Source organism: Cyphellophora attinorum, assembly GCF_001299255.1.
Source record: "Cyphellophora attinorum strain CBS 131958 chromosome Unknown Contig13, whole genome shotgun sequence".
NCBI classification, from domain to species: Eukaryota; Fungi; Ascomycota; class Eurotiomycetes; order Chaetothyriales; family Cyphellophoraceae; genus Cyphellophora; species Cyphellophora attinorum.
Window position 1 is genome coordinate 49,711 of NW_017253241.1, and position 25,573 is coordinate 75,283.

General features: G+C 53.7%; 9 protein-coding genes across 9 annotated transcripts; 4 read left to right on the top strand and 5 right to left on the bottom strand.

Moving 5' to 3' along the window:
- Positions 1-1,977: 1,977 nt before the first annotated feature.
- AB675_11245 (Very-long-chain 3-oxoacyl-CoA 1) lies at positions 1,978-3,021 on the bottom strand (the record flags this gene model as incomplete). The annotated part of the gene is made up of 1 exon (XM_018140073.1): positions 1,978-3,021. One exon carries the CDS (start codon positions 3,019-3,021, stop codon positions 1,978-1,980), a length of 1,044 nt encoding a protein of 347 aa, XP_017999954.1.
- Positions 3,022-4,462: 1,441 nt separating this feature from the next.
- On the bottom strand, positions 4,463-8,128 carry AB675_11246 (Polarized growth protein rax2; the record flags this gene model as incomplete). Its single annotated transcript, XM_018140074.1, has 2 exons — positions 4,463-4,698; positions 4,747-8,128. 2 exons carry the CDS (start codon positions 8,126-8,128, stop codon positions 4,463-4,465), a joined length of 3,618 nt encoding a protein of 1,205 aa, XP_018000102.1.
- Positions 8,129-9,478: 1,350 nt separating this feature from the next.
- On the bottom strand, positions 9,479-10,705 carry AB675_11247 (N-glycosylase/DNA lyase; the record flags this gene model as incomplete). Its single annotated transcript, XM_018140075.1, has 1 exon — positions 9,479-10,705. The coding sequence occupies one exon, from the start codon at positions 10,703-10,705 to the stop codon at positions 9,479-9,481; it is 1,227 nt and encodes a 408-aa protein (XP_018000051.1).
- A 568-nt stretch (positions 10,706-11,273) lies between these two features.
- AB675_11248 (Ubiquitin homeostasis protein lub1) lies at positions 11,274-13,717 on the top strand (the record flags this gene model as incomplete). The annotated part of the gene is made up of 3 exons (XM_018140076.1): positions 11,274-11,327; positions 11,373-11,608; positions 11,683-13,717. The coding sequence occupies 3 exons, from the start codon at positions 11,274-11,276 to the stop codon at positions 13,715-13,717; spliced, it is 2,325 nt and encodes a 774-aa protein (XP_018000047.1).
- A 903-nt stretch (positions 13,718-14,620) lies between these two features.
- Positions 14,621-15,010, bottom strand: AB675_11249 (Ribosomal protein S16, mitochondrial; the record flags this gene model as incomplete). Its single annotated transcript, XM_018140077.1, has 1 exon — positions 14,621-15,010. One exon carries the CDS (start codon positions 15,008-15,010, stop codon positions 14,621-14,623), a length of 390 nt encoding a protein of 129 aa, XP_018000184.1.
- A 509-nt stretch (positions 15,011-15,519) lies between these two features.
- On the top strand, positions 15,520-16,251 carry AB675_11250 (NAD(P)H-hydrate epimerase; the record flags this gene model as incomplete). Its single annotated transcript, XM_018140079.1, has 1 exon — positions 15,520-16,251. One exon carries the CDS (start codon positions 15,520-15,522, stop codon positions 16,249-16,251), a length of 732 nt encoding a protein of 243 aa, XP_018000115.1.
- A 243-nt stretch (positions 16,252-16,494) lies between these two features.
- Positions 16,495-17,615, bottom strand: AB675_11251 (Protein psi1; the record flags this gene model as incomplete). The annotated part of the gene is made up of 2 exons (XM_018140080.1): positions 16,495-17,036; positions 17,102-17,615. The coding sequence occupies 2 exons, from the start codon at positions 17,613-17,615 to the stop codon at positions 16,495-16,497; spliced, it is 1,056 nt and encodes a 351-aa protein (XP_018000016.1).
- Positions 17,616-18,668: 1,053 nt separating this feature from the next.
- On the top strand, positions 18,669-20,886 carry AB675_11252 (uncharacterized protein; the record flags this gene model as incomplete). The annotated part of the gene is made up of 3 exons (XM_018140081.1): positions 18,669-18,850; positions 18,895-19,170; positions 19,221-20,886. 3 exons carry the CDS (start codon positions 18,669-18,671, stop codon positions 20,884-20,886), a joined length of 2,124 nt encoding a protein of 707 aa, XP_017999869.1.
- A 29-nt stretch (positions 20,887-20,915) lies between these two features.
- On the top strand, positions 20,916-23,264 carry AB675_11253 (uncharacterized protein; the record flags this gene model as incomplete). Its single annotated transcript, XM_018140082.1, has 1 exon — positions 20,916-23,264. One exon carries the CDS (start codon positions 20,916-20,918, stop codon positions 23,262-23,264), a length of 2,349 nt encoding a protein of 782 aa, XP_017999918.1.
- Positions 23,265-25,573: the final 2,309 nt, after the last annotated feature.

Consider the following 25,573-nt stretch of genomic DNA (forward strand, 5'->3'; position numbering starts at 1 on the left):
ATGAAGAACATGACTGCTTCGGTGTAGGGTCCCCCGAAGGCAAGGCCAAGAGTCTGGTGGCAGGCCAATACCGGCGCACCACATACCTATCAGCTGAAACTCATGCCAAGTTTCCATCATCTTCCTCCTCTGGCATGTGCAGATCTGGCAACATCAGCCAAGACGAAGGAACCAAACAAAGCGGAACTCAAAGCGGAACAGTCCTGGTCGGATGTTTGCCTTGTCCGTGAGTGGTTGCAGGTGCCAAACGTCCCGCTCGAACCCTGTGCTCCCGCCCTCCTCCCTTTCCCCGACACATGAATACGCCCGGCTTGAGCACGGAGGACTGGTCTGAACGAGGCAGTTGAGCTTCCAAATCTGTACTTCTGTCTGCTATTGCGGAGATACCGGCGTCATTGTCGCCGTGATTGCGCGAATGCGCTTGGAGCCTGCTGAACAAGTGCAATACTCCTCGAAAGTTTCCGCTCCACCCCACCCCCACCACAATGCTCCGCTCTGTTCCATGACAACTTGAAATGTGCTCTCGACTACCTAGACAAGTCAGCTTCCCGCTTCGCACTTCTATCAGATTTTGCGGAGTCCTCTTGACGTCATCAGCAGATACACAGCGTCTTTATGACTAGCCTCAGCACGTCAACTCAAGTTCCGCTGACATGTGATCCTCAGTCACAGGCCTATATAGGCAGGCTCTCCCCCATCTCACTCAGAGATTCTTTTTCCTTCCTTCGTACAACATCGGTCGAATAATATTGCCATATTTCAAATTTGCCATACTTGAGCAAGAGATATGTTGGTATTTGCAGTCCTATGTGTGTGCACCCATCGTCTGGCTCTGCTTTTGCGTAGCTTTCGGGGGGTGTTGCTGGTGCTTAGTAAATAGACAAACTTTTGGTAGTGTATGCCGCCGTCGTCAGCGTCGCCGCCGTGCTTCATGTAGTCAGGCAGATAATGTATGTGGGCCTGAGTCATCATCCGGAAGGGGGCCATCGCAGATGCCTTTGGTTGTCTCTGTCGACCATGCGAGCAGTCCGACCGCCGGCGCGTCGCTTTCCATTTGCAGTCGATTACCGCGCGAAGCCTTTGCTGTCCTTCATCATCTGATGCACCATCATTTCAAGGCCAGGACAGTATCTCGATGCCAACCGTTCTCGACGACTTGCTTGCTTGGTCCTGAACGACCTGCTCAAGCCGTTGCAGTAGACCGACTCGCGGTTACCCCAGACTTCACGCCGCTTAGATGCGATGCATCAACCTTCTCTGCTGGCTGAAATGTGCGGCATTTGAAAGGGTCTAGATCGACGTCAGGAGGTGATAAGGGGCACATTTCAGTCGACGTGGTCTAGTTGAGGATTCCGCGTCTTCCGGCGCAAGCAGTCGAGCTGCAGCGAGGTGAGAATCATCATACATCCTTCAGGTGAAGGACAGAAGCAGTTGTGAAGGAGAAAGGCAACCTTGGAAGACTGTGTTGAGATCGTCAGCAAATTGCTCCAAAGAGGAAGGTGCAGACGAGCAGTCAAGAATGGTCAAGCCATATGGTATTTCATCTATCTATCATGTTCCTGACAACTCTCTGCTCGTAGAGTATTTCTGATCCCCGTCCCTCGTTCAGAGCCGGCCAGATTTCGCCGAGAGCACACCAAGGTCTGTCATGCACCGATCACAGGTTGTGACCGATCCGTCAGCGAACACGGAAATGCCCTTCACAGAGATTGTCCCACAAACTGCTTTCCTTGTCCCTATACCTTCTCCAGCCAGAATTGAGGTTGTCCGGCACAGCCGCTATAATCGTACCGTCCCCGATAGCAGGCTAGTTCGACATCCGTGGGACAGAGAATGACTGATCTGGTTATGTCACGGCGCGAATAGCCAAGTGCTTCTCCCATTGTGCCGCATATCCAGCCAAAGCCTTACTCCCTTAGTTCACGGCACGACATCCCAGCTCCTGTTATTCTCAAATACAGAGAGACAGCCAGAACGTCACGTATCTCTCGTCGCCGGATTGGCCCCATTGATCTCCTTCCGCACCTTCTTACTTATACTGACGATCAGCCTTTCAGTCACGAAGCTGGGCAGCGCACCAAAAATTCCTGCCTGCACTCTATGCCCAAACCACGGCGAAAAGACCGGACTCCCATAGCCAACTTTATCAAACATCGACCGCACCCACTCGTCCGCCATCGGCATAGTGAAGCCTCGGTCTTTCTCTGACCTACCACTTGTCTCTGTGGCAACAGTACCCGGCATCTGGCTCTGCACCTCAATATCATGCCCCGCCAACTTGAACTCCGCTCGCAACACCTGCGCGAAGGAGTTGAGGTAGATCTTCGCACCGCTATAAATGCTCATAAACGGCACCGCGATCAACGCCGACCCAGAAGATATAAACATCAGCAGCGCAGGCTGGTTCTTGATCAGCGTCGGCAGCAGCACGCGCGTGAGCTGCGTCGAGAACCGTAGGTTAACATTGATCCAGCTATCCACCTTTGTTGCGTCGTATTCTTCGAACGTCTCGACTTTTATGCCAACCGGCTCACCGGAGCCGCCGATATTGTGGATCACGACTGTGAGGTTCAGACCATTGATGCAATCGAGTACGGTCTTAGCGAAGTTGGGGATCTCGTTCAGCGCTGCGTCGAGCAACAACATCTTGAACGCTCTCACAGGCCACTTCTTCTGCAGCCCCTCAACGATTTTCCCCAACTTCGCCTCATTCCGCCCATGCAGGATAACATTGAAGCCGCGTTCAGCGAGCTGATTCGCGATTTCGAGCCCGATGCCTGAGCTGGCACCTGTGACTAGTCCCCAGGGCTGGTCCGAGGCACCGACCCTGGAGTCGTTCTTGGTTACGGTTTTGAGCGGATGATGGTAGCGGGAGATCTTGGAGCGGTGGAGGTAGATGTGTAGGGCGCGGATGACCGTGAGTGTGGTTGTGGCGAAGGTGATGGTGCCTAGGCCGGCGAGGAGATGCAGGGGCGTGAATGTTCTGCCGAACAAGGAGAACTCTGTGGAGAGGTAATTCATCACAGAGTATCTCAGACTGAGATGCTGGGCCCAGAGCCTTGTACGTGTGTACACGCGGAAAAGTATCTGCAGTGTGGGAGTCGTCTCACACAGCACCTGCCATGAAGAACGATGGAAGCAGCTGATCAGCGGACCACTGTTTATAACAGGAAATCGGCCTCGTTAAGAGTGCGAAGGCGAGATCTATCCCCTCCGCGACTCGATGCCAGGATGCCCCCACACTTCATTTTTCACCGTTCTCAGCCTCATGGGGCGAGTCTTACATAGCAACAGCAAGATGCGAGCCCGTTCAGGACTCTCATGCTGTACGAAGGACCCATACGCAGCCGATCAAGCATAGCGTATCGGCGGGTTTTACCATTCCCATGACGTTATACAGATACTCAGTTGCATTTAAGGCGCAAAGAACGCATTGCAATGGTTCGGGCAGGTGTTGAGGTTCGTACTCGTTTGACATCGACCTCGCAACGGACGAGGAATGAACCGTGTAATTAAGGCCACTCCATTGAGATCAGAAATCCTCCTCCAGGTTAGCCGTACGACGGTGCATAAGACTTACTCCCACAAGGGGCAAAACTCACCGGACCCTGCCCGTGATGATTGGTCCCGTGTTGTAGTACGAAGTTAAGCGTGAGTGACGAGTCCCTAACCGCAATTGTATACACAGTATACCAAATGCATATACATTGTGCAGCAGGTACTGGTGATGCAATAAGCAATGCGGAAAAGGAGAACGAAGGATCTCAAAGCTAATGCTCTTGGTAGGAGCATTCGAGGGGAATCGCGGGCAGGTGGTTCCAGCCGTGTAACAATCAGGTCTGTACAGATTCATAAGTACACACGTAGCTCGACCTAGTCTGATCCGTTTGATCCCTTCCTGTGAACAATTGAACAGGCATGTGCGCTCCTCCTCTATGCACAACCAATGTGCAGATCCACCAACTGTGGATCGCAGAGACAAATTCGCTCTTCTCCCTGCTGCGGTCCAGGGTCTTCCTCATCCACCATTAGTCTATTATGGCAATTCGAGCCCGGACTCATCCGCCATCTCTGGCAGTCGTCCGTGTGCCGTCGCAGCAATTGCCGCTGCATTCCATCCCTCTCCTTGAGCTCCAAAAGAAAAAGAACAACAAATCTTGGGTATCGACAATACACGCTCGTGCGCCGCCAAAGCGCTACCAGATGCCGCAACCGCTAGGGGCCTTCGCATCCGAATCTGAAACTCCGAAGAAATATGCAATCAACATATTACTGCAATGTGCAACATGTGGCTGCCATCGCGTGAACTCTGAATGTGTGCAAGTGTACAAAACGTAATCGCTGAGTAGAATCGAAAAGCGTCGAAAACTTTTTTGAAGGTCGAAATCGTCAAAGTCGTGGAATATCGTCACACTCGTGCTATGGTCATCATCTTCGTCTCGTACTCCGTCCATTGAGGCCGTCATACACGTGGTGCGGCACCTGTCCGCTGTCCCAGACTCCCGAAGAGACTTTCGGGTGGGACGCGGTTCAGATTGGCATTCTTGTCGGTGTATGGCATGCTCGGAATCTGGTTGTAGCCTGCTCTCCTCCGCTGTATGCGATTCAGAAGCAGCCCAAGGAGCACGATGAGGAAGATGGTGCCAAGAGCAGCGCAAAGCGCTACTAGCACGGTGATACCGATAGATCGACGATTGCCTGTGATATGTTAGTGTCCACTGTAAATCATGATGCTTTGTAACTTACTCTCGGATCTCGGAGCTCGAGGTCTGCTTGCGGCCAGCCCACTGACGCTGCCAGCAGATCCATCAGACTTGCTCGCAAGCACTAACGGCACCATTTGGGTTCCGTTGAAAGTGGCCGCGGAAGCGGACCCAAAGCCGGTGATGTTGAGCTGTCCCAAGATGACGAGCATTTCGCTTTGAGCTAAGAAGTCGTTTCCGCTGTGGTCATTGAACGAGTCGACCACTGACAGACCCCGAATGACAGTGCCTGACGATAATAATCCTTCGACGACGTTGCTCTGGCCGTCGTCAAGATTGATCAGGAAAGTGGAGCCATTGCTCGCAGTTCCAGACACCCAGAGCTGCTTGCCGTCCTCTGTCACTGCAGTGAAAGCTGAGATCGGTCCTGGAATTGCGTCGTTCATGATCTGGGTCCATTCCTGCTTATCCGGATCGTACTGCACCATGGAGGTAGTATTGCCGCCAAGTGTCAGATTACCGACAGCGAACATCTGCTTGTTGTTGTTCCAGAAGAGCTGCGCGACGGTCCCCTGAAGGCCACTACCAACGGGGTTCCACTGATTTGTAGTGGTGTCGTACATGCATACTGCCGGGCACGCCAAGTCCTGAGAAGTGCCGGTAAAGGCACCGCCCACGTAGACCGAAGCCGTGTCGGGCTGGACCTTGATATCGTTGACCGTAACGTTTGGCCCAACGAGGCCAGCTGGCTGGATGCTCGCATAATTGGCGGTGTTCATATCGTAAATCAGAACGCCGGATATGGTGCGCTGGCCAAGTTCTCCAGTGACCCGACCACCAGCAAACAGGAGGTTTTCGTGTGATTCGAGCGCCACGAAGGTAGAATTGTCGTCGACACCACTTGGTAGACCCGAGACAGCGTTGTTGTTGGAACCGTTGATGAACAACAAGTTTTGAATCTCAGCTCCGTTCTGACCCTGAGCTGTGAAGTGCCCTCCGAATATCGTTACATTTGCTCCGCTCGGTTCGTATGTGATGCCTTCCACCACTCCGGTGACATTTTGATTGGCCATGAGGGCACGCTTGCGCAGACTTGAGGCGCTTTCGTCCGCCTCGATCTCGATCGGCAGACTTGACAGGCTGACACGGCCCTGGCTTGAGCTCATGCCCGCAGCACCGTGCAAAGCCTGGCCAAGCGAAGCCAGCGAACCAGCGCCCATCCAAGTATTGTTAGGCAGCGTAGTGCCAGCTGTGAGTTGGCCGTTGAGTACATGCTGCGGTGCATTGGTCCTTTGCAGCCAATTCTTTGCCGAGGGAACCCAAATAGCCAAACCTTGAACATCAATCGCGGGATCAGAGCCTGACTGAGATATCTGGCTGAAGTCTCCACTGAATGCAATGGCGAGCTGTGTCTCTGTTGTTGAGATGTTCACGGGCACAGGTGCAACATATTCGACAGCACCATTTAGGCCTGCGCCCAGCGCTGACCATTGTCGACCGGACACATCATACGCTGCGACGTTGCTGAGACCTTGCTGATTGCCCGTACTGGTACCTGTGAAATTGCCACCGACGTACAGCGTATTGTCAAGCACGAAGAAATCCAACACAGCTGAGTTTAAGCCTCCGTCGGCCAACGAGGTGGCATTGCCTTCGGATGTGAATGACATGATGTTCTGAAACCTGTCGTCTGTGAAAGAGCCTCCTGCGAACATTACGTCTCCGGCCGTGGTGAGAGCCATGATCTGAGCATTTTGATTTAGCAGAGTTCCGGCATTGTTGATGTCGGAGTCGCCAAATGTGTCCGGGTTGACGTTGACCTCATCAGGATTGAAATCGAAAAGCCCATTAAGGCCGCCAGTAGAGGCAACTAGACCAAATTTGACCCTCGATGCAACGATGCGCTGGGTTCTGAGCTGACCCGAGGCCTTTATGCTCACGCTCGGTCGGAAGGAATCGGTCGTCATGTCGATTGGTCCTTGGTAGACAGTGTCGTACTTATCGAAATCATTGGTCTGAGAGATCTGAGTGAAGAACGACTGTTCTGCTCCTGTAGTCAAGGTACCTGTGATGTTGACTACCGCTCGTGATGAACACGAGCTATCTGCACGACATCCAGGAGTGTACACCATAACCGAATAGTTGCCTTTCTCCTGAATACTTGGCTCGAAGACGATTTCGGTGTTGTCAATATCATTTGGACCAGGCACTGCAGCCAAGTACTCGGACACGCTTTGGAAAGATGCCATTTCGAACCATGGCCCCGTTGTCGTCACGGTCGACAGCGTGCCTGTTGGTCCGCCACACTTAGGCTCATTGAAGCTCGATACGGCGTAGCTGAAGACGTCGCTCTGGAACAACTGTATACCAGCCAAGCCACCAGCATCTCCATACGAGTCAGAAATGTCGATACGGAAGCTGTTCATGCCAACCGTGTTGACAAAGAAGAAGTCTTCGAAACCGTTCTCGGGGTTTTCTTGCAGAGTACAACCAGCATCGCAGTTGACTTCCTTTCCATTAACTGTGTGTGTAAAGTTCAAAATGCCGTTGATTGGTAGAGCGGTGAAGCGAAACGTCTTGGTGCCTGCATTGTACAGTCGTAGTCGTGTCGGCTCGAAACCAAAGCCAAAGTCTGCTTGCCAGAAGCCAACCTTACCGTTCAGCTTCCATGCAACATCGGAGCCATTCGTCGGGCAGGTGATCTCCTCAGCATTGGTCAATGAGGCCCCTCCTACTGTGATGTCGCCAGCAGGACCAAGAGGAATTTGCTGAGTAGCTCGTTCTCGCTGCGATGAACTAGTCGTTGTGTTTCCCAAACCGGCGAATGCACCACCAAAGACAATATGGCCATTTGGAGCCTTGGTGACCGAGGTTACAGGTGAGTCAAACCCAGCGAAAGGTAACGTCTGCCAAGCCCCGTCGACTGTCCAAGCGATGGCATTGGTGGTGTTCGCAGCGTCGAATGCGCCGGCAACATAGACGGTCTCGCGTTGTTGATCGCACAGCACTGCCGACACAGTACCTTCGAGACCGACTAAGGGCGTAATGACCCGTGTATCCGGATTGTAAGAGGCTATCGACCGCGTCTGTACACCACCTAAACTGGTGAAATTACCACCAATGATGATGCCTTCGAATGTCCCGTCTCTTCGTATGAATGGACACATGCTCTCAATCGTTGCGTCGGTGGAAGCGAAGACCTCGTATGCGCCCTCGGGCAGATATCCCAATATCGAATTCGACCCATTCTGACTGAACTGTCCTGGAAACGAGTAGACTGACAGAGCATCGAAGTCGCCTGTCAGAGCAACCTGACCAAGATCGCTCAAGTCGATGTTTGGGTTAGGAATGGATTGACTTGCTCCTTGCGTTGCCAGAAGTCCTACTAGAAGCGCAGCACGGCTGCGGAGCCGTGGAAGCCTCATTTGGGTTTGTTTCTGGCTCAACGCCGGAGCGCGAGCAGTCGGAATGTTATTGTTCTATGGTCTTTCGAGACATGTGAGGTAGTGATGAAGGTAGGACGAGGATTCGGCAGTTGGGCGAGACCTCAAGTCGTTTGCGCAGGTCAGATGCAGGGATTCAACCTTGAAAGGAGGAGGTCGATCGCGGTCGGAAAGCAGAAGAGCCGATCGGGAATGAGATGCAAACGACGGGTGTTGGAAAGAGCGTGGTGGTGGAGGATTATTAAAGAGTACAGAGCACGCTGTACGAATGTGCACTTGCTCGACGGATTATCGACTGCGCAGTAATGAAAATAGGATATGTGAAAAGTACTGGTGATGTGAGGTGAGGATAGCGCAGATCGACGAGTCGCGTTGAAGCAGTCGAGCAGTCAAGCAGTCATCGGAGCGCACCCAATCCAGCCCCCGTCGCCCGTAATCTTCGATCGCAGGCAAGAGGCGCAGGTACGGTCATTGGCTACAGGCTGGGCAGGTACCCAAATCGACTACAAACAAGCTGAAAAGATTGGTGTGGCATTCGAGCCACACAAAACACTGCAATTCCTCTGTCCCGGCCATTGTGCTCCGCTGTTGCTGCAGCGCCGAGCTGGAATTTGCTGGGGCTGCAGCGTTTGATTGGTGATGCATGAAATGAGAGATCCGAGCTTTTTTCGAGAAATAATTGTCGATCATTTGTTTGCACGGCAAATGTAAGCTACGAGACCACATGTTGCACAGTTGGTGCAGTCGAGTTGGCGACCACGAGGTGGTGACGGCAAATGATAGACGTTTTCATTCGATGCTTTCCACAATCAAGCCTTCGAGAAGAAGTTTCAATAGTTCGTCATCTGCATCGAGTGTCTCAGTCGCTTGGGTAATCTTAAATTTAGTACGTACCACCGCAATCATGGAGCAGCAGGAGATACGCAATCAGCTTCGTCCTGAGGATGATGATAAGAACTGTGGTTTTCCCTCTGCACAGTACAGACTGATCGCCTGCTGTCAGCACTGCTGCCGGCGGTGGGTGCCAGCGCGAATCGCGCTGAGAGGAACGACTTATGTGAGGGCCAAGAGATTATGCTTCACAGAATCGCAGAAAGCCACAAATGCGACAGCAGAGCAGTGTAGCAGTAGAGCAAATGGTAGGACCCAGCCACGGCCATGCGTTCTGTGTGACATTGTCAATGTCTGCGAATCTATCTGTGAAACGCGAACGGCCTCGCTTCCAGTCGGCGGACCCTGGTTCGGGAAAGACGTTTCGAAGTCTTCGATCATGCAAGGAGACATCTCAAACAGACAACAGCATCCAATGCTATGCACCTATCGAATCCACAATCATCGTGCCCTCCGCCGTCGCTTGACTCGTTCACTACTACTAACCTTCACCTCATCCAGCTCCAGCATCACCCTCTCATCCTCGTTCTCTCGCTTGACACCAACCCTTACTTTCCGCTCCACCGCCTCCACCTTGACCACAACATCCTCTTCCTTCACCTCCACCTTGACCTCAGTCTTGGCCGTCAGGCGCTCCGAGAACGCTCTCAAGTCCGCCGTGAACAACACACTGTGCGCCCACCCAGCCTCCTGCCCCCACAGCTTCCGGAAGTGGTTGGCCACGCTATCATACGTCGCCTTCGTGAGACTACTATGCTTGCCCTTACCAAACTTGTAGTCCCTCACGGCTATTTGCCAGACGTGGGTGTCGATCGGGACGGCCTCACCCCAACCGAGACCCATGAGGCAGGCGCAGTCGGCCACTTTGGCGCCTACGCCCAGGAGTTGGAGGAGTTCTTCATGGGCGGTGCGATAGCCATCGCGACCTTCTGTCTTCCATTGCCCCGCGGGGCTCGAACGCTGACCAAAAGCCGGCGACTCGGGGTTGCGCAGTGAGTCAAGCCAGCCTGGTTCACGGTCGTTCGCAATCACTCGTGCCGTCTCGACGATGAAACGCCCACGATACCCAAATCCCAGTTCTCTCAAATGCGCTTCGACCTTCTCGCCCGTGAGCGCAGACGGCTGTGGAAAATCATGATATGCCCGTCCATCTAACGTCGCAACATAAGGCCCGTAGTGCAGGCACAGCTTATCGACCATCTGCATGATGCGACTGATATTGTTGTTGCTGCTACATATGAAGCAGATCAGTGCTTCCCACGCATCTTGCCGTAGTATTCGTACACCAGTGAACTTCGGTGCTTTCTTTCTGAAGTTTGCGTCGGCAGCAGACCATTGCTCGTACAATTGTGTCAGGTTCGGCTGGAGGTTGAGGTAGTGGTACAGTAGATCAAGGGTGTCGTCTCCCTCGTCACCTGCTTCTGTTGGCGGCGCTGAAGAGGGAGGTGTAGGCGGTGCTTCAACCGCAGATGGCCAGATCGATCGGTATTTGACGTATGATGGTTCTTGGGCAAGTTGCACTATTCTGCCGCGCAGGGAGCACGCCCAGGTGTCGTCGGGACATTGTTTCCAGCGGAAAGACTGGCCGCAGCGGAGGGTCGTTGCGAGGCATAGTTCTGTGAGTGCGACTGGCAATTTGCGCCATTCTGTGATGCGGCCGCTAGTCATGATCACGTCCTTTGCGTACTGCTGTTGCGGTTTCGTGAGGGAAGGAATTCCGTATTTAATTGCACAGTTTGTATGCACGATGGATTTCAGGGTCTTTTTAGGGGGAGATCTAATGCAAGGGCCCAGAATTCTGGACCGAGGCCGATCTTGCGCGACCGCGTCGCGCGTCAAGTTCTGTAGTCCACTCGGTGAAGCTCTCCGAGTCTACGGAGACAATCAATGCAACAGAGTCGCAGGGACTGTTTGAGAGCTGCTAAGTACTGAAATTTGCAATGCTCCCAGGCGGCCTTCCACCCGAATTTGGATGCGTGACATGTGGACGGTCTCAAAATAGCTTTCGTGCAGCCGGTTGATGGGCTTTCCAAGCCTAACGTCGCCCAAGATTTGCCTGATTGCCTAAGTGACATCACCAGGCTGCCTGGCAGCCTCGCTCCACTGCGGTGGAAGAAGATCAAAGAATCACTTAGATCTGTTAGCACGTTATCTGTCGCCATGTCGGTAAGTAAGCAGCCAATGTTGAAGTTGCTGAGCAGGTAGCGAGAGTTGAAGTTTGTAACTGCGTGCGAATATGGGTAGTCCGGAGTATAAGCTGAGCGCAGTCCTTGCGGGGCACACCAGTGATGTAGGTTTATGGTCCCTTGGTCATGGACTCAACTAATTCCCACAGGTTCGGGCAGTACTCTTCCCAGACCCGTCATTAGCAGTCACTGCCTCGAGAGACGGTACTACGCGAATATGGAAGCGTACCAGCACATCTCCTCCAACATATGATCCCTCCGAATCTTCCCACGGCGCACAATTCAAAACATGTCTCGCATACGTACCAGGAAGTAAGGAGTACCCCGAAGGGCTAATCATCTCCTCGGGTCAAGATGCGCTCATCGAGCGCGCCAGCCCTCGACAGTAGCAGAAAACAACGCGGATGCATTCATGGTTGGTCACAGCAATCAGGTATGCTCACTAAGTGTATCTGAGAGAGGCGACTGGTTCGTCAGTGGGAGTTGGGACAGCTCCGCGCGAGTCTGGCAGATTGGCCGATGGGAAACAGATGTCGAGCTGCAAGGACATAGCGCCACCGTCTGGGCAGTGCTTGCATACGATCGAGATACGGTCATTACTGGTTGCGCCGACAAGGGCATAAGGATATTTGACGGTCGAGGCAAGCAGAAACACGGTTTCGATGGCAAGGATGTCGTGAGAGCTCTCGCTGCACTACCACAGGGCCACCCGTCAGGTGCACACTTCGCGTCTGCATCCAACGATGGCTGCATCCGGCTATGGACTCTGAAAGGTGACTTAGTTGCTGAACTTTGGGGTCATGAAGCTTTCATCTATTCGCTTGCTGTCTCAAGTGATGGAGAAATTATCAGCGCTGGCGAAGACCGAACAGTCAGAGTATGGCGAGGGCAAGAATGCGTACAGGTCATCACTCTGCCAGCAATCTCCGTCTGGGCTGTTGCTGTTGGCACGAACGGCGACATAATCACCGGATCCAGCGACAAGATAGCGCGAATCTTCTCCCGAGATCCATCGCGACAAGCAGATCCATCCGTTCTTGCCGAGTTTGAACAGTCGTTGCAGTCCTCTGCTGTTCCAAAACAAGCCATGAACAACGATCTAAACATGCAGGATATGCCGGGACCAGATTTCCTCACCCAGAAGTCAGGTACGAAAGAAGGGCAGAACCAAATAATAAAAGAAGACGACGGCAGTGCAACATTATACCAATGGTCAATGTCTCAGCAGACTTGGATCAAGATCGGTACCGTCGTCGATTCGGCGGGCTCCAGCGACAAGAAAGAGTACAATGGTCGACAGTACGATTACGTCTTCGACATCGACATCGAGGACGGGAAACCACCTCTAAAGCTACCCTACAATGTCACGCAAAATCCTTACGAAGCAGCCACGAAGTTCCTCCAAGACAACGAATTACCCATGACATATCTCGATGAGACCTCTAATTTTATTATCAAGAACTCGCAAGGCGCGACGATCGGTCAGTCGTCACAAGCGCCAGTTGGCGCAGATCCCTGGGGCTCCGAAAATCGATATCGTCCAGGCGAGGTGCCTCAGTCAAATTATCAGCCACGGATTCAACCGTCTGCCGTCGCAAAGCAGGTACTGCCACAGAAGCAGTACCTCCCAATCGCACTCGGCAAGTCATCGGCCGCTTTGGGACAGATCACGAAGCGCAACGCAGAATATGCTGGCTCCGACCTGGCGCTCAGTCCTGCGCAACTCGAGACACTTTCCATGGTGGCGCAACAGCTCGATCAGCGAAAGTCCGGTGATGCTCCAAACCTTTCATCAGAAAGCGTCGAAAGCGTGCTACCATCGCTAATCACAGCAGCAACGAAGTGGACGCCAGCAAGCAATCGTCTCGCCGCACTGGACTTACTACGTTTCCTCGCGGCCGCACTCAAGACATGGCCCGCTACAGACAGCGAAGACGTCGTAGCGGCCATCCTCAACAGCCGGATCTTCGAGCCCTCACAAATCCAAGCTAACAGCAAGCTGATCATGATTGCAGCCCGCTTGTTCTCGAACCTCCTGTACGGCTCAGGCAAACACCTGATCGAGAAACACTTGAGCGCCATCATCGAGGCACTCAAAGCCCCTTCGAACCTCGCGCAGACTGACAGCGGCGTCGCTGTCGCCTACGCGACATTCGCACTCAACGCGTCAGTCTATCTCACGAGCAGCAAGCTAGACGACGACGTCGCTGCGACGTGGGCATTTGAGCTATTGGAGCAGCTCGTGCCGTTCTTGGCCTCGGTGCCCACGGTCGATCACACTGCCGGCAGCGATCCAAATGCGCAGACGACGGAGCCGGCGTATCGCGCGCTGGTGGCGTTGGGAACGATTCTGGTCGGGTTGAAGCATTCAGCGGTGAAGGAGGCGGGGAGCGCGATGGATGTGGGCAGGGTGCTCGATCAATTGCAGGAGCGGAAGTATCTGGAGGAGCCGAGGTTTCAGGGTGTGGTGAAGCAGTTGCGGGGTGTGCTGTGAGGCAGAGGCAAGGTCGTGCAGAAACCGAGAGGCCTGCATGGCTGGGGCTTGCAGCGGATGTTTGACGCGTGTTGTATGCACAGCATCATCGGTGGCTGTCAAGGCCAAAAAGCACGTGATAGAAAAGCATAGAACATATCCACCAACGAAGAGACATACGAAGTGATTAAAGACTTCAATTTGCTGGGTCACTTCTGATCCTGCTTGCGGGCCTTGGAATCTTTTCCGCTATCTGCTATGAAGCTAACGCAGATGAGAGCTCAATTCTCGTAGCTTTAGCCTGCCCGTTTTGAAGGCCTCCGGGTTCTGCTCTGCCGCTTTGCAAGCTGTCTGGGCGGCTCGAGTTGCCCTACAACATCCAGCTCGGATAGATGAATGCGGCTACTTCGATTCCCTCCTGTCATGCAATGCTTCAAGCTCTCGCGCCGGATCGTCACCCGGTTTCCCTTGCGCGTGGCAGAAATTTCCGCTGCCGGTCCGATGGTGAACGATGACAGACACCTTTTCCCATGCAGGACGCCCGTGGGTAGATCCAGTCTATGGTTCCTCTCTGGGGCCAGACCGATAAGAATGGGGGGCCGGACCTCGACTTCCTTAGCTTTGTCGGTGCAGTACGCGTGGCCGAATGCTTGGTCAATCTGTTCGCATGCCGATAGCCTCTGTGTTCTCGTGCCGCCACGGCGTGTTGCACCAAGTAGCGGTGGTCCCGCGTGGTGTCTGTGCCATGTGGTAATTTGCCAGTAGCTACCGTTACTGCGTTTCGATACCTGCTTCGTACCACGGCTTGCTGGTGTGCGAAAGTCGGTGGCGGTGCGCTGCCCGTGGCGTTTACTCTCTTTCCGCAGTGGCACCAGATGACTTGCTTAGCCAACCATCTTGTGCCAGTGCTCTCCCGTCGCCTGATCACGCTTCTGTTGCATCGGCGGCCGATTCCTGCTTTGCTAGAACAGCGCCTCCCCTTCCTGGCCGCGGCACCATCATGCCCAACATGACTAAAATCTTCTCCACGGGCTCGCTTGGCTGCGCGCCCACGCCCAACCAGTACTTAGTCCGATCCATATCTAGCTTGATATCCTTGATCTTCTTGGGCACGAATGGCACTTCTTTGCCTTCGTCGTTGATGACGGTGGCTGGTGTGTGTCGAGTGGCGAGGGGCACGCGAGGAATGGGGTCGAAGGTGCCGAGGACCTCGAGGGGTTTTGAGCCGCGGGCTTTGCGGGCGTGCGAGAGGACGATGTTGTAGATTGGTTGGCGGGTGCGGCCGAAGCGGGCGAGGCGAATGCGGAGGACCATCGCGTTGTCGGCGAGGAGAACGGTGATTTGAAAGCTGAGACGCAAGAAGCGGGCTGATGTGTGGTTGCGATGTGAAGAGGACTAGAAAGCAATAATGCAATTCGAGTTAATGGAGGTTTGGAAATGATTCGAGGTTCGAGGTCGCAAAAGCCCAGTCAACGCCGATTGGCTGGGATGATGGAGAATGGACTGACAAGCGACCGGATGACTAAATCGAGTGGGCCGCATGACTTGACGACATACTGTAACATACCTAAGTAACTACATCAACAACACCTTCGTCTATCTACTATCGGGATGCTAGGTCCTCCTCCACGTCTTGGTGGAGCTTAAAGGGCTAAACACCACTCATCCTCGAAGACCGCCGTTCTGTCACTCCTCCTTGAGCTGGAGTGCTTGCAACTATATTCACTTGAGCATTCGAGGAATACAGGTTGATGTTCACGACCATTCGAGCGGTCCGCCACTTCCCACTCAGATCACTACAGCACACCCGCCGCACTCTCGAAATGACGCTCAAAACCCTCACCGCTGCCTCCGCCGCACAACTCGACAAAGACCTCATGTCCGAGTCCATGGGCTTCTCTATCGACCAATTAATGGAACTCGCCGGCCTGTCTGTCGCCTCCGCTGTCTACAAAGTGCACCCTCCCTCACTCGGCACCACCATCCTCCTCGCATGTGGACCGGGCAACAACGGCGGCGACGGCCTCGTCGCTGCCCGCCACCTTTACCATTTCGGGTACGCGCCAAGAGTATTCTACCCCAAGCCTACAAACCAACCGATCTTTGGGGGGCTAGTGAAACAGTTGAAAGCACTGGACATCCCCTTTGTGGACACGGACGGCTTCGAAGCGGCGCTAGGTGAGGCGGATCTGGTGGTAGATGCGTTATTTGGGTTTTCCTTCAAGCCGCCTGTGCGGAAGCCATTTGATACAGTCATCCAACAGATCATCGACTCCAAAAAGGAAGTGTTGAGTGTAGACGTACCGAGTTGTTGGCATGTGGAGGAAGGTCCGCCAAAGCAAGGCGACCTAGGCAGTCAATTCAAGCCGAGTTATCTGATCAGTTTGACGGCACCGAAGCCTTGCGTCGAGCACTTCAAAGGGCAGCGGCACTTTGTGGGTGGGCGATTCTTAGGCAAGAAGTTTGCGGAGGGGTACGGACTGGATGTGCCTGAGTATAAAGGCGTGGAGCAGATTGCGGAGTTGCAGGTTGGGGCGAGGGTTGAGAAGTTGTGAGGGATGGATCGGTCCCACGGCCATGAATGCACGAAGTGACGATGACCAAAATGAAACGTTCTGAAGGGCAATGGAAAGTTTGATTGATTTTATGACTGACCCCATACAACGCTGACCTCTCCTTTCGGATCATACTGCTTGGGAGACTGCGTTGCAACGCCTGAAGCGCCTAACATATGCTGTGAACTATGACATGACTTCGTTTCCTATCCTGTTGACGACGATTCTCCTTTGCGGACGATATCAAGGCAGAGCAGCTTTGATCTTCTGCTTCTGATCCGCTGTCAGCGACTTGGGGAAGTTGACCTTGACTTCCACTAAGAAGTCGCCCCTCTCGCCCGGCTTCTTGCTTATGGGCATGCCGAGACCAGGAAAGCGCTCCTGGTAGCCAGGCTGTGTTGGGCCTGCGCCTCGCACGGGCAGCTGTTTTCCGTCAATGGTAGTCACGGTCTTCTGCCAGCCTGTGAGTGCTTCTTTTAGGTCGAGGTCGAGGCTCATGACGATGTCGTCGCCCTCTCGCCGTAGACCAGGCGTGGGCTTTTCCTTGATGATGAAGTGGATGTCTTGGGTGCCACCCTCTTCTGTTTGATCGCCAACTCCGGAGAACTTGATCTTGGATCCGGCTTTCAGACCTGGCTTGATGTCCATCTCAAGAATCTTGTCTTCCTGGGTTCGTTGGCCGGTGGACTGATCAAAGACCTTCCGTCTGATCTTCATCTTCTTCCGGCATCCCCTGTAGAGGTCCTCCAGGCTGACGGGTAGATCCTTCTCAATGATGGTCGTTTCTGGTGTCGTTGGTCTTGGTTGATAGTTTGATGTAGTTCTCCGGCTGCGCCCGACCTCCGTCCACCTCCACCAAAGCCACCTCCCATGCTTCCTAACAGATTGAATATGTCATCTTGGTCCATGCCTCCAGCACCAGCGCCGCCACCTTGACTCCGAGCGAAGTTGCCGAATATGTCATTGGCATCGGAGAAGCTGAAGCCGCCTGACCCACCATCAGAGCTGAAGTGAAAGCCTCGTGCACCGCCGGGCATACCACCGCTGCTGAAGCCCTGGAAGCCACCGGGCATGCCGCCGAATCCTCCGCCAGGCATACCTCCTTCCGCACCTTCTGGCGGCGGGGCTCCTCCACGGAGGAGGAACTCGAGACCGTACTGATCATACACCTTACGTTTCTCGGGATCGGACAGTACCTCATAGGCCTGAGACACTTCCTTGAACTTCTCACCTGCATTAGGGTTGTCTTTGTTCTTGTCTGGGTGCCATTTCAGTGCAGCTTTCCTGTATGCCTTTTTGATATCCTCTTGTGAGGCGGAAGGCTGAATGCCCAAGGCATCGTACAGCTTTGTCTCTGCAACCATATTGCAGGTCGCGGTAATTGGTCGAGCTTAATTGCAATGCAGTGTTGGACACAGGGACGTAGGTTTGAGAGGCGAAGAGGACGGAAGTAAATGGTTACTGGCGAGTCGAAAGGACTGATCCTTCGATGTTGCTGTGGAATGCTCGAGCAGGTACCACAGAGGATATTGTGGAGCCGGCGCACGTTGCGGCCCGGGCTAGGATAAATAGTGCACAATCTGCCTCAACATGAGCCCTAGACTAAGCCTTGACGCAGGAGAACGGGCATGTGGTTGTGATGGGAACCGAGTAGTAGTGCAACTAGAAGTTGTTCAACAGCGCCCAGGTGTGACGTGCAGGCACTCCGCACTGCCCGCAGACTGGTCAGTTCTCAACCCCGGTGGAAGCTTCGAGAACCTTCTGCGGGGAAAGTGACCACTGAGCGAGACGCGTCGCGTGTTTTGATCTTCTCACATCTTGTACCGTAACAACGGCAATGGTTAGGCTCTAGCACCGCTCGATCATGAGCAGACTACAGGAAGCTGTGCGCAGTGTTGCGCTCCTGACTGGCGCATAGGACGCCCGAAGTCGTTGGTTCTGGGCAGGGTGGTGTCTAAGTAGGCAAGTATTCGTGTTTGCTGGGTCATCAAATCTATACCGAAGTGCGATAATTGTACTGTGTACTTTTTGATAGGAATGGAAGGTCAGTGTAGCATGGGAATCTTGCCCGGATACGGTTCAAGCATTTGCAGGTAGGTAGGGCGGGCTTCAGGATGAGCAGAATCGAATTCAATGTACATCGGTTCCTGTTCGCACGGGCTCACGAGCAAGAAAGGGAACAGCACCGTCGTGGTCGGCGAAGAAGAAATGTATCAAGATAAGTAGACATGGCAGGTGCAGGGAGGCCTTCGAGGTCAGCTGTCTGGCTGTTACGTTCTTTCCTTCGCCAGTGTGCCTTCCCAGATTTGATCCGCAACTACTCACATCACTTCTAACATTCATCAACTTCGTCAGCGTCCTCCCTTGATGCATTCTCCCTTGGTACTTGTTCTTTCATTCATAACTGCATTCTCACCATGGCCACTCACTTCCATGGGGAGGACTCTGCTGGCCAGCACGACATCCCTCACACTTCGCAAATGCTTGACGATAACGATCTTCTTGAAGTCCAGAGCGACGTCTACGAGTCTCCGACTTCGAAGAGACTAAGAGAAGAACAAGAGGCAGATCCCACCGCCCAACCAGATCAGCTTCGCCTGTACTAGGCTCACAGACGGCAAAAACATTCACTCGGCCTGCAAGCAATGGCTCTGAGATGACTACGAAGGGCTTCGTGATGCCTCAGCCGATGTCGAGGACTGTAGCCCCTATGAAGAGCAAACGTGTGCAGTTCCAGCCTTCATTCTCCATGATGTTCGCTCCTCTTGCCACTCCAAGAACGCCCAAGGAGGAGCCGTCAAGAAAACAAGCTGGCTTGACGAAAGCTGACAACGCTGCTGCTCCCGCTCGCCAGCAAGCCACCGGATTGAACCAACACGCATCACACCAAGAAGCCGGGGAGGTCGATACCGTGACCAAGTAAGCTGCTCACAAGCCTGTCTTGCTGTAACTAACGTGGTCGGTGCTAGACAATCACCCCCAGGAAAGCACGGAGTGTCCACGTTCACGGACGAGACCGAACCAGACCATAATGACCAGCCTGGATACAATCAGTCTACAGCACCGGAAGCCGCTGCAGTGAATCATCAGGCTCACGACGCTCAGGATGACGTTGCGATGGTTGAAGCAGAGCAGATCGATCAGCCCGCCAAGCTTGAAGATCACATTATAGACCAGCAAGCCTCGCCTGCCGTCATCGAAGTTGCAGAAGAAGCCGTACTCGCTGCCGGTCATGGAGAGCCTGTCCAGGAAGATGACGAATTACCAGCTCACGCCGCAACGGACGACTTTGGCCGGCCAGACGAGCAAAGCTATCAAAACGTCCCACAGGAGGCTGGTGAGGTTCTTGATGTCCTGCCTAACGATGAGCAAAATCATGCCGTCGAGGTCGATGACGGCCAACAGCATCATGTCGCTGACATTGAGCATGTTGAAGTCGGAAATGATGCCATAGCAGACGAACTTGACGATACCTGCGTCGACTCAGGTGTCGACAACTCGTGCATCAAGCAGAACGAGGCGACAAGACACAGCTCCGTGAAATCAAGCAGAGTGACAAAGTCGCGACAGAGAGCGGCCCATCGAGAGCACTCCCAGGGGCTCCAGATCCCTGCAGAGCTCTCCCCGGAGGAGCTTGCACATATCTGGGAGCAACGCTACGCCAAGGCCAGAGCCACTGTCAAGAATATCCAGCAGCATCTCGGCGAGGTGCACAACGAGAACAAAGGCCTCCAGGAGGCGTTGGAAAATGCTACACGGGAAAATCACGATCTTCTGGGCACTAACGAAATTTTGGAGACAGAGGCCGCCTCGTTCCAGGACAAATATAGAAAGCTGAAAGCTTTTGCGAAGAAGCTCAGTACCGAAATGAACGTCTTTCGGACTGACCGACAGAAGCATCTGGCTACTCAGCATGAAATGGAAATTGCAAAGCAACATTACCAGGCGGCCTCTGCCGACTTGCAGGCCACCGCCAAGAAGGTTCAGGAGGACTTTGATAAACAACGTCATGGCGGGCGAACCAACATCGCTGCCCTCAAGTCTGATCTAAGTAGTCACGGCAAGGCGCTGAAGAGTCTGCAAGACCTCGAGAAAGAGAGACACCAAGACTTGCGCAAAGAGCAGATCGCGAATGATCAGCTCCGTAAGGACGTGGCGGCTGTTCGCCAATCGCAACTGTCTGCGGAACAGGCTGCGCAGAAGCATGCTGAGCTATTCTCTGAGCGCGCGAGCGAGATTAGTGCGAGCATCACAAAGTTGCCAGAGACTCTTCATGTTCAACAGACTGAGCACGCGATCAAGGACTGCCATCAAGCTGTCAAAGCACAGGACTCGAAGAATCTTGCATCTCAAAAGGACGTCGGAAACCTGGCAACGTCTGTAACTCGTTTGCAGGAGTCTGTCACATCGCAAGAAGTTCTCCTCAGGGAGGGCTTCAAGGAAGCATCTGCCCAATGCTCCAAAATTGAGGCGGCGACAGCTTCTGCACAAGCACCTGTCCAACAGCTACTTGATCGAACCCAAACCCTGGCTCCTGACTTGGCGAAGATGCAGGACCTCCAGACCAAGAATGTCGAGCTCAAGGCGAAAGCTGAGGCAAAGACGCCATGCTTGTGCAAGTTGAAGGCCAGTTGAAGGAGAAGTGCGATACAATTCGCCTAACCATGACTGGCATTGGTAAGAAGTTGGAGCAGGATCAACAGCGGCAAGCCGAGCTGGATTCTCAGGCCCAGGTTAGATATCAAAGTGCTAAGAGCAACTTCGCTGCAGCCACGCAGCAACTTGAGGCAGCGAAGAAGGCAAACGATGATCTCCAGAAGCAGCTGGAGACTGCGACATCCAAACTCGAAGCGGAGCGGAAACGAAATGAGGAACAACGACATACTCTGGCCAAAGAACAAGTTGCTGAAGCCAATAGGTCATGGCAGCAGAAACTTGACTCTCAGAAGGACACCGCGGAGAAGGAACTTCAAAGCCTGCAAGCCACTGTCAAAAGTCTCGAGCAGAGTCTGAATGCCGAGGCTGAGGAGAGAGCGAAGCAGAAACAGTTGCTGATCAACGCCACATCCGCCCTTGATGCAGTCAAGAGCTCTTCAGCACAGCTTGAGAAGGATAATGAGCAGGTTGCAGCACAGCTGTCTGACACTCGTACCGAGCTCGAAAAGCTTGCTGCTACAAACAAGCAGCTGATCACGGAGAGAGACCAAGGTTCGGCGGATCTGGTTACGGTACGCGCAGATATCGAGAAGCTTGAGCGGTCGTCGGCGCAGCTCGTGAAAGAGAAAGACCAAGTGACAGCTGACCTCGCTGAGACACGATCGAAGACCAAAGATCTGCAGAATGCTGTCCGACGTGCCCAGAAGGAGAGAGACGACGTCAACGCGAGGGCAACGGAGGCACAGGCCAGCCTCGAGGCATCGAAGGAAGAGAACGTGAAACTGGAGAAGGCCTTGACTGATCTTGGCTCGGTCCGTGAGGAGCTTCACCGCGTTCGTCCTTTCGAGGTCCAATGCGCGAAGCTACTGTCGGAAGGTAACGATCTCAAGAAGAAGCTTGAAACAGCGACCGAAGTCACTAAGCGCATGCAAAACGAGCTTGATGAAGTCAAGATTGATGCAAATCTGGTGCCTGGCTTGAAGAAGTCGCTGCAAGAGTACGAGAAGAGTGCCATCAACCTGAAAAACAGACTCAACCGCGCAGAAGACGAGGCGAAGATCGTTCCGGAGCTCCGCAAGCAGAACGAGGAGCTCAGCAACAGCATGGCCCAGGCGAATGCGCAAATCGAGGAGCTAAGACCAATGCGTGCACAGCTACAGGCTGGGCGTGAAGGCAACGAGCGCCGGGAGAATGAGTTGACTGGTCTGCGTCAGCAGCTCGCCGATGCAAAGCGTCTGGCCGACAAGACTGCAGATCTCGAGGCTCAAGGTCGTGCCAAAGACGAGCGAATTGCACAGCTTGAAGAACGTGTCAATTCTACCTCTGAGGAGGACTCCAGGTACGCCGCTGTCGTGAAGGAGTCACAACAGAAGGACAACGAACTCAACACGCTAAGGGAAGAGGTAAAGAAGCTCAAGGTTGAGTCACAGCAGCGAGAAAACAGCCAGCTCGAGATTGCGGAGTCATTTCCACTGCCGTCGCATGGTGGTGCAGATCAGCAGAATCGTTCAGCTAGCCGATTGCGCGAAACACCTGCTGATCGCGACGGGGCGGGCTTCAGTGCTCCGGCACGTCCGAACAGAAGAGTTGCTGATCGATCCTCAAACGTGAAAGCCCAGCGGCCGTTTCTTCCGTCTCAGGAGGACTCTCAGAGCTTGACACAGAACACAGAGGTGGTCCCAGACTCTCAGGGCACTCAGAGCCCACCCAGAGGTCTTGCTGAGCCCAGTCATGATTCTCTGCTGACAGACTTGGTGGATCTGCCGCCGTTCGATCACGAAGCCGCGGCGAAGCTGCTGGAGGCCGCCCCGGCACATTTCGCTGCTCCGCTACGACGCACCAGTACGAATGTTAGTGCTCGGCCTTCGTCCAGCTCTTCGGACTTGTTTCACAAGCATGAAATGAGTCTAGGAACGCAGCGTCCTCCCCACCAGCATTCTACAATCAGTCCCCTTCGTCTGCGTAATGGGGTCATGCACGGCGTCGACAGTCAAAGTGGACCTGCCTACTCGCCCCTCAGTGACACAGCGCCCGCCCGACAGCAGCCCAATACAGCTGCAAAACGCGTCGCCGATGAAACGCCACGCCCGACCGCCAGGGAGGACTCTGAACCACCGCAGAAGCGAAAGCGGGATATTGATGCCATGTCCGTGCGAGAGCGCAAGCGGACTGCTCTCGTTAACACCCGCGAGAGAACTCCCACCCCCAGCCAGCGAGGTGGAAGCATCATCGGCACTTCCGCTCCTGCTCCCAAGGCGGTTCAACGTACTAGCAAAGCCCCACGGAGAGGGTCGGCAGCAGAAGGCTATGCAAAGCAATTTGGCAGCAAGCGTCCGGATTCTCGCGGGTCTCTGTGATTGCAGGGAGGACTCTGTATCTGCTATGGTGATATGAATGGGACATGGTATCATTGTGCAGAGTCCTCCAGGACGGACTGACTGCACGCACGCTCATTTGAAACGGACATATGATAGTAAGAATCACGTGATATTGCCGGATACGTACGAAATAGAGCCAAGTTTTCTGCCGAATTCTCACAGCACCCTCCCTGGTCGTAAAATTCCCAAAAGATTGTGGTACCAACTGACGCTCGAGTGAGGCTCATCTCAAGATCAGCCACTCGATCAGCAAGTCACCATCAGAAGTTCAGCACCCTCCCTGACCGGGAACACTATAAGCAATTGCAAAAACGACCAGGACTCGTGTCCACAGGCCTGGCCACCTTGTAACTTCCAAAAACAGCTATACGAATGCGACTTGCCACCTTGCTATCCGCCCATGACTGTCGCCGCTTCCCAGGACTGACTTGAGTGCAGTGGTACTGTGGTGTCGGTCGTGCCTGCTCAATCAGAGTGGGCCAGATTGAACTCGCGACGGCGAGCGTTTTGGGGTGCATGATCTTCTCGACTGCTTCGTAGCAGTGATATAGTGCGGGAGAGTCTGGTTCCGATGGTGTTGTGATGCTGAGCGCGTTGTTGGGCTCCGCGAGCGATGGAAAGCTATTTGGATTGTTTAGTTTAGGGCAAGTCGTTTCAGTTCAATTCAGTTCAGCTCAGGTGGTTCAGCTCAGGTCGTTCAATTCAGTTCAGTTCAATGATGGCTCCATCAATGGAATACCGTCATGGGCGGTGGTCCTAGCTAGGGTTCGATATGTACATGCACTCCCACAGGAACGCAATGACTGAGTAGAGAGTTCTCTCGGCCGGTAAAGAAAGGTCACTGTGTTTTGTACATGTGAATATACAGCCATCATGCAGCATGTCCCGCCCATATCGGCGAGCATTGACTTCACGTCCTCATAGCGCCTGCCCTGCCTCTGTTGAGAATGCTCAGGCGCCAGCCTGTTGAGCTTGAATAGATTTGCAGCGCTGCTAGCGGGGTCCAGGTAGATTCCGGGCATCGAGGAGTCAGTGGGCATACTTTTACGTAGCCGCTTTTCCTTCGTTGTGTAGATACCGTCCAACCCCTGCATCGTACGGAGTGCATGCGCAGTGATTCCTGAACGTATGCTCTCGGATGCTGTACACTTGCGACAGCATGTGCATGAGACCCGAAGTGCTTCGCAACGTGACATGCATGCTGTGTCTTTCAGACCGACCTTGGCGCTGGTAATCCTTGGTCTTCCTGCTTCGCGTCGTGGACTGGTTAATGGTTGCGTGATACTGTTGCAAGGTCACGAGTTGACCCGCTCCTTGCGAGGGAAGAGCGCTGCGGCAGCGTATTGCAATGAGGTACAATGATCGGAGGCGCGGCCAGAGATTCTTGAACCCAGCGCATGCGCAGGTCTGAACGGCAGTCAATCCAGAACCCCTGGTATCTCGAGGCGATGGCGGTGCTGCAGCGGTCGGCGCATCGACCGTCCATCCCAATGTCTCCGCGGTCTGTTCATCGCTGTCGCCCTATCACCGCTTCTGCTAACCCACGTTTTGCATGTCTTTTCCCGGCACCGTCTCAATAGCTCAATCAAACTCCTCCTAACAAGCAACCATAATTCATTTCCCCTTCCCACGCTTCGCCTCCAAGAACAACACATGCTTCTTCACAACAGGATCGTACTTCATCATCGATAGCGGTCGGTGTACACGAGGCCGGGTGAAAGTTCGGTAGTAGCCCGTCATGGCCATGCTGATGAGGCGGACTGCGATTGTGCGGGACTTTGCTTTTTTGGCCATGATTTCTAGGGCCGAGGAATCGGTGCTGGATAAGTTGAGGATGGCAGTGGTTATGGAGGTTGTGAGGGTGTAGAGTGGGTGGTGTAAGAGGTGTGCTTCATGCAGAAGAGGTTGCGAGATGCGAAAAGTACGGTAGACGAGTAAAGCATCCTACGAAGTCGATAGGGTGCGCCATGCCATGGCATCGGCTTCACTGAAGAGCTAAACTTGACCTCCCTCCTTCCTTGACTCCTTATTCCACTTTGCAAGGCACCATGGACGCGCCGTATCTTTGTTCACAGCGCCGGGAGTCGAGCATGTACGCTGGTGTTATATCAATCGCTGGTCTGTCCTCGGCAACTGTTGCGATGTCGAGCCAAATTTCCAAATGCAGAGAACCTGCCAATGGTTTGTGAAGTCTGTCCAATATTTCGGGGTCACTTGTAACCAGACCACATCTTTGCAGTTGATGATGTGAAGGTGTGCTGTTTTGTTGTTGATTTTCTGTCTTGTCT